The 7,665-nt window shown below is 27.1% G+C and overlaps 1 protein-coding gene across 1 annotated transcript in view; it reads right to left on the reverse strand.

Moving 5' to 3' along the window:
- Nucleotides 1-2,241: 2,241 nt before the first annotated feature.
- The window catches only part of LOC100169385 (peroxidase-like), a 19,625-nt gene continuing 14,201 nt past the window's right edge, over nt 2,242-7,665 (reverse strand). Inside the window, exons 7-10 of the mRNA XM_029485507.1 lie at nt 3,236-3,389; nt 2,923-3,099; nt 2,659-2,848; nt 2,242-2,590 (exon numbers count right to left, since the gene is read on the reverse strand). Of these exons, the coding sequence (XP_029341367.1) occupies nt 2,400-2,590; nt 2,659-2,848; nt 2,923-3,099; nt 3,236-3,389 (712 nt within the window). The 3' untranslated portion in view covers nt 2,242-2,399. The remainder of the gene's footprint in view (nt 2,591-2,658; nt 2,849-2,922; nt 3,100-3,235; nt 3,390-7,665) is intronic.

Below are 7,665 nucleotides of genomic sequence, written 5' to 3' on the forward strand. Positions count from 1 at the left end.
AAAAAAAAGAAAAGCAATTAGATGACGAACTACCTAGCTATGTCGTTATTAATGAAATTGAATCACTTTGTAACGTATAGATTCTGAAATGGCCCAACAAGAAATAACTAGACATATAATGAGTGGTCGTAAGCCAAATATTGCTAGATACATTGGTACCCTATATTAGATAACTCATCTCTAAAAATGTTAAAAGACAACATCAGAAAATATGAAATGGTAGAAATGTATGGTAACGGGTGAAATAAATCAATCTCCTTCCGAAATAAAAACTGACATAACCACTAATAAACTAAATCAATTATCAAATGAATTCAATGAGAAAATAAATCTGCTTAATGAAAACAACAATAAATTTAAAAGCGATATTAAAAAAGGCGGGTAAGTCGTGGATGTCGCTCTGCTGTACAGTAGGTTACAAGTGGGTTACTGTAATGGATGGAATTAAATCCGCAAAAATCGAAAATGTACATACTGTCGAAATGGAGCTACAAACCGTCTCCGCTCAGAATCGTTTTTCTTATACAGTGATATCATATCATTGAATTCAAATTTAATACTATTCACTATACAGTGACCCACTTGTAACCTACTGTACAGCAGAGTGACATCCACTTACCCACCTTTTTATTATTATAATATATTTAATTTATTTTAGTTTTCAATGACTGATTTCATTTTCACTAAATATATAGAAGGTGGTTTTTAATTCTAATCCAATACGAAGGTAAAAAAAAAATACATTTTTAAAATTTATATTTTAAAATAGATAAAAATAATAGTAAAGAACTAGAACATTACAAAATTTTCTGCGCTTTTTCATTAGTTTAAATTTACTTATTACGTTATCAAAATCAATGGTTTGAGCTATGTTGCTTCCTATGTTCAATATGGTACCTCCCAACCCACAATTTTGTGACTCAAAATTGTGTTTAAGTTTTTTTCAAGCATTTGTGGTGAATAACATTTTTGGAAGAGCTAGCAAAACACTGTAGTACAAATATTCTCTTCCAGTACTCGTTATCGTGGTCAGTCAAAAAAGAGTAAAGCGAGTTTAGAGTTATAGCCCACACAACATTAATTGTCAAGTAAATCATAAATATTTTATTATATAGGTATAGCGTGCACGGCGCACGCCCAAGAAACGGCCTCAAGACTACTCGGTTATGCCCGAGAACAATGTTGCTCCTATAATTTTTTTTGTTGGCAAATGTACTTTCACGGCCGGGTTGAGGTTGTAAATTTGTTTTAATGATTTTTTTTCCGTTGAAAAAAATAATATTACATTTCCAATGAACTAAAATATTATTTAATTAATACTAAAATAATATTTTAATACGTATAATATTATATTATTACCTACAATAACTCGGTTCGGCAGGTTCAATGTACCTTCTACAACTTACACGCATAACAACCTCAACACCGACTAAAACGGGACCGTTCCTACCTTCTTAGTTAACTATTCGTACTTAGATAAAAGTCCAACATATTATGTTAACAATATTATGTAAAATGTCTATTTTTATTATTATTTATTTTATTACTTTATTCTGAACTATACAATATAGTTTACATATAATTACTGAAAATAAATGTTAAACGTCTAAATAAATATTTGTGATATACTAGGGCAGGTTATAACCTAAAAATATCGTAACTAGGAATAAAAAGTTTTATTTTACTGAATTAAGTTAACTTTATTTTCTATCTTAACTTTAAAGATCTCTAGTTAATTTTTAACTTTAATTTTACAATTGATTTTTTCAAGTTTGATCTGAGTAAAATTCCCTTGGCAGTTGGCACACCATTTCTTTATGTTAATTTTTATGTGCAATTAAATTAGATACCTACGAGAGTTTGTATGTGTCTTTTGGGTGGAGTAACCCGGGGGACATTTTGTATTTGTGTATAGCGAGGGAGTGGCACATACACGTTCGATTTACATGAGTAGGTACTGTTTGTTTACTGTTAGCCCGCACACATGTACGCTAAGGTGAGCAACTATTTATTATAGCCTGTTAGTAGAATTTATAATATAATATCAATCTTTCTGGTAGAAATTTTGTACATATTTTGTATACTTAAAAAAAAAAAATAAAATAAAATAAATACCATTGTAAAATTACTAGTTTGATGACAATTTATTGTACCTATATATTTTAGCATAATTTAAAAATATATTTTAAACAATTTCCAAATGTAATTTATGAAATATTAGATATGGACTTACATAATTTATATTAAAATCATGAAAATATAGGTACAATGCAAAACAGTTAGATTAGAGGTTTATAATTGGTTATTAAATTTGAAAACTAATAATTCTTAATAACCGTTAATATTGTTTTTTCAAAAATTAAACATTTAAAATAAATACATCAATGTTTTGTATGAGGTTATTTTTGAAATGTATCGACCATTTCTGACCAGTGATTAATGTTGATTTTTGGAATTGATTGGGAATTACAGGGTCGCAAATCAGCCATTTCAGGTATCAAAAATACATTTTTCTGCATCATTGTGACATTATTGCTGTTATCACAAAAGATTCTGGCAAGCGTCACTTTTCTGATTTCTGTCAGTTGATCTTAAATATTAAAAAAATATAGTTAAAATCAGGATCATTCATAAAAAAAATATTTCAGATATACTAACTTTCATTGAATACTTTTGGTAAATCGTAAAAATATCGATCTGCCATTCTAGTTCTTATAAACTGTTCTCTAATGATACATCTCATCGTTGGGCCAACCATTGCGTCGTCTTCGTGTTTCTCAAACAATGCACCTACCAATAGCTCTATATCTCTCCAATGTTTGTATTGATTCAATAGTCTATCAGTTGACTGAATATTATAATATACAGGATTAAAATAATTAGTATATTATTATTTAATATTTTAAATAATTTTAAACTTACACCTTCGACCATGATCTGGGATAAATCTTGTACACTTCTTATGGCTTTTAATCTACAATATTTTCTAAATTCTGTGTAGCGTGGAATACCATGATCACGGGTTCGTTGTACATCCAAGCTGAAAATGTCCATTCCAAATATGTTTTCTGGATGAACAGTGTATAAGTAACTTGTTAGCTGAAAAAAGTTAGTATCACTTATATTAGAAAATGTAAACGTATAATACAGTCTGTTGTATGGATTATCTCATCATTATTTATGAGTTGTATAATAAACGTAATTGCGTAATTTTGATTGTATTTCAAAAACCTACCGTTTCAGTAAATAGCATATCGACTTTTTGTGTATTTTGAGTAGCTAGCCCTCTGACAAGTTGATCTATGTAATTCATTATTAAATAAGTGGGTCGGTTGTAATGTTCTTTTAGCGAAAGACTTGCGTTGATCTCTCGGTTTTCCGTATATAAGCTAAACAAACACGTACATACAAATTAATAATGATAAGACTTAAAGTCCTTCAGATACCTACAGTTTAATTATATTTCTTTAAGTGATTGTAGAAACATGTATACCATGTCTTAAACTATATTATTCTATAACATACAATTTGTAATTCATTTTTTTTCAAAAAATATTAAGTTTTTTGTGTTTCCTGAAAAATTTTAAAACTTGGACATGTGTCCTTTCTGCATTTAGCGATTCAAGTAGGATAAAGGAGCATTGCACAACTAAATGTGATGATTCTTTTTAAAACAAAAGCACAGCAATCGACATCTCAATATATTGTTATGTTTTTAATACCTAATCAAATTTTAGGTGGGCACATATATACTTATTGCAGAGTTTGTAGAATGTAGACAGTCGTCAATATAATTTTATTTAATATTTTATATGTAGTATAGGTGTAAAAGCTGCGATTATATTTTAGCAACTTATAATCGAAGGGGGGTTCCATCTGTTGATTTTCTCTCTTTCTCTTACACATGCGCAATATAGGATTTTAGACGTTTTTTTTGCCTTTGCCAAACATGCCAAATTTTCTAATAAAGTGATTAGAATTCTGAAAACAGATTTGAATTTGTCGTCAAGTCTCGAAATCTACTTTCTTTCATTTTTGATATTATTTCCTAAATTCATAAAAACGTTACGTTAAAAAAGAGGAATTAAAAAATTGCGGTATTTTAATTTTTGGAGAAATTTAAATCAAAAAATCTTGATGACAAATTCAAATCTATTTTTAGCTATTCTATTCTATTATTCTATTCTTATCGCTTCATTAGATAAACTGGTATGTTTGGCAAATAACACTTCTATAATCCTATTTTGCACGTGTGTTAGACAAAGACAGAAAACCTCGTTATCGAACCTTAAGATTAGTTAGACAAGCGTGGCAAAATATGCTGAAGAGACAGTAGAATTTTACTATATTTTTATAAACGACGCTCGCCCAGACATACACTCGGATACACTCTAAGTGTAGGAGGTGAAGCCATCGAAGGTCGAAACATGTGGGCACCTGTATGACTGTAAAATATCAGGTAACAAATTCATACGTTAGTTCCAACATGTTGATAAATCATAAATAAGTAATAACATAATATTTAATACATATTATATTATTTCCTAAACGGGAAAAAAAGGTTAGGTGGTTATATCAGATTCTACGAATCTTGTTTTGATGTATATATTCACCTGCAATTGTTGTAGGATTTCAATACTTTTAAATTATAAAGATTTAGTTATAAATTTAGATTTTGAGTGGAGTGAGGAAGCAATAGTAGTTTTACAATCGTGTTTATTTTTTTTTTTATAACCTGTATACAAAAAATTTACCGGAAGGAGTGCTTCGATTTCAACAAATAGTATTTTGTATTTTAGCAAATTTTATCAAGATGGTACTTTAGACAGGTAATTTTTCGAATTTCTCAATAGTTATTTAATGTCACAGGAAAAACCGCTAAAAACGGAATTTTAATTTCTAACGCTTAGCTTATCACTATAGAAACGAATAAAAAAATAGCAGGTAAGTTGATGTCGCTCTGCTGTACAGTAGGTTACAAGTGAGTTATTGTATAATGGGTTATATTAGACTTGAATTCAATGATAAAATATCATTGTATAAGAAAAACGATTCTGAGCGGAGACGGTTTGTCAGTCTGGATATTTTATATTGTTATTATTTATTTTATCATGTAAGTAGAATTAACATTATAATATTATAATTTTTATTCGTTTCTATGGTGATAAACAAAGTGTTAGAAATTAAAATCCCATTTTTAGCAATTTTTCGGTGGTTTTTCCCGTGGCAATAAATAACTATTGAAAAAATCGAAAATGACCTCTCTAAAGTACCATCTTGATCCAATTTGTTAAAAGATAAGGTACTATATGTTGAAATCGAAACACTTCTTCTGGAAGAAATTTTGTATATAGTATATAAAAATAAAAAAAAAAAGGCGGGTAAGTCGTGGATGTCGCTCTGCTGTACAGTAGGTTACAAGTGGGTTACTGTAATGGATGGAATTAAATTTGAATCCAATGATATTATATCATTGTATACGAAAAACGATTCTGAACGGAGATGATTTGTCAGTCTAGGATATATTATTTTTAAAGAAAAACTTATGGAGAACCTTGTACCAAATTTTAAAAACTTAGTTATAAAAGAAAAAATTTTTACGATTTTTCAACCACTAAATTACTTGCAAATTTTCGCAATTTTGACATATTTCGTATAAATTTGAACTTTAAATGCTTATAAATAAAAATTGTGACAATGTATTCCTTTTATTTTGCAACTGCTATTGTAAAAATATGTTAGGAGCCTTGTATTAAATTTCCAAATCTTAGAATTAAAAAGAAAACTTTTATGAATTTCTGTCTAAGATAATTTGAACATTGCCGTAATTTTTACGTATTTAGTCAAAATTTGAACTTTAAATGCTTATAAAAAAAAAATCGTGACTATATATTTCTTTTATTTTTCAATTGCTATTGTAAAAATATATTATGAGCCTTGTATTAAATTTTGAAATCTTAGATATAAAAGGAAAATTTTTTATGAATTTCTAGCATAAAATAATTTACGAATTTTCGTGATTTTTACATAATATGTTGTCAAAATTTGAACTTTAAATGCTTATAAATAAAAATTGTGACAATGTATTCCTTTTATTTTGCAACTGCTATTGTAAAAATATGTTAGGAGCCTTGTATTAAATTTCCAAATCTTAGAATTAAAAAGAAAAACTTTTATGAATTTCTGTTTAAGATTATTTGAACATTGCCGTAATTTTTACGTATTTAGTCAAAATTTGAACTTTAAATGCTTATAAAAAAAAATTGTGCCTATGTATTTTTATAATTTTTGAATGGGAGTTAGAACAACATATGTGGACCCTTCTATTAAATTTTCAAGTATTTTGTCCCAGCTAATTTTTTTTTATCAACATTTATAAAAAAAAAATCAAAAAAAATCGATTATTTCAATTGCCTATAAATAGATTAAAAATTAGTGAAATATTTTGAAAATAAAACTATATAAAGAAAATGTTCAATTTAAACAACTGGTAAAATTTTCAAGTGTCTACGACTCATACTTTTTGAATAATAACAAATATCAAAAATCGTTTGAGGCTAAACCGTTATTTAATGCGGTTTTGTAAAAATTTAAATTTCAAACACTCCTAAAAATTTTTTGTCTTAGTCCGGTTGAGTTTTTTTTACAGATATTTAAAGAAAAACTTATGGAGAACCTTGTACCAAATTTTAAAAGCTTAGTTATAAAAGAAAAAAATTTTACGATTTTTCAACCACAAAATTACTTGCAAATTTTCGCAATTTTGACATATTTCGTATAAATTTGAACTTTAAATGCTTATAAATAAAAATTGTGACAATGTATTCCTTTTATTTTGCAACTGCTATTGTAAAAATATGTTAGGAGCCTTGTATTAAATTTCCAAATCTTAGAATTAAAAAGAAAACTTTTATGAATTTCTGTCTAAGATAATTTGAACATTGCCGTAATTTTTACGTATTTAGTCAAAATTTGAACTTTAAATGCTTATAAAAAAAAAATCGTGACTATATATTTCTTTTATTTTTCAATTGCTATTGTAAAAATATATTATGAGCCTTGTATTAAATTTTGAAATCTTAGATATAAAAGGAAAATTTTTTATGAATTTCTAGCATAAAATAATTTACGAATTTTCGTGATTTTTACATAATATGTTGTCAAAATTTGAACTTTAAATGCTTATAAATAAAAATTGTGACAATGTATTCCTTTTATTTTGCAACTGCTATTGTAAAAATATGTTAGGAGCCTTGTATTAAATTTCCAAATCTTAGAATTAAAAAGAAAAACTTTTATGAATTTCTGTTTAAGATTATTTGAACATTGCCGTAATTTTTACGTATTTAGTCAAAATTTGAACTTTAAATGCTTATAAAAAAAACTATTTTAGTTATTTTATTGTGATTGTATATTATTGAAACTTCTAAAGTATACTATTATATATCTATGATAGTACCACGATTTGTTGTTGATGTATAACGCGTTATAAGTACCTAATAGATATTGTGATATGATTAATTTGGAATTTATTATAGATACCTATTATTGGTCAATTTTTTTTTAATACCATAGATAAGTATATAAGATAGGTACCTTATACCTAGACTGACATATACCGCCTCCAGCTCAGAATCGTTTTTCTTATACAGTGATATTATATCA

This window comes from Acyrthosiphon pisum, chromosome X (assembly GCF_005508785.2).
Source record: "Acyrthosiphon pisum isolate AL4f chromosome X, pea_aphid_22Mar2018_4r6ur, whole genome shotgun sequence".
NCBI lineage: Eukaryota > Metazoa > Arthropoda > Insecta > Hemiptera > Aphididae > Acyrthosiphon > Acyrthosiphon pisum.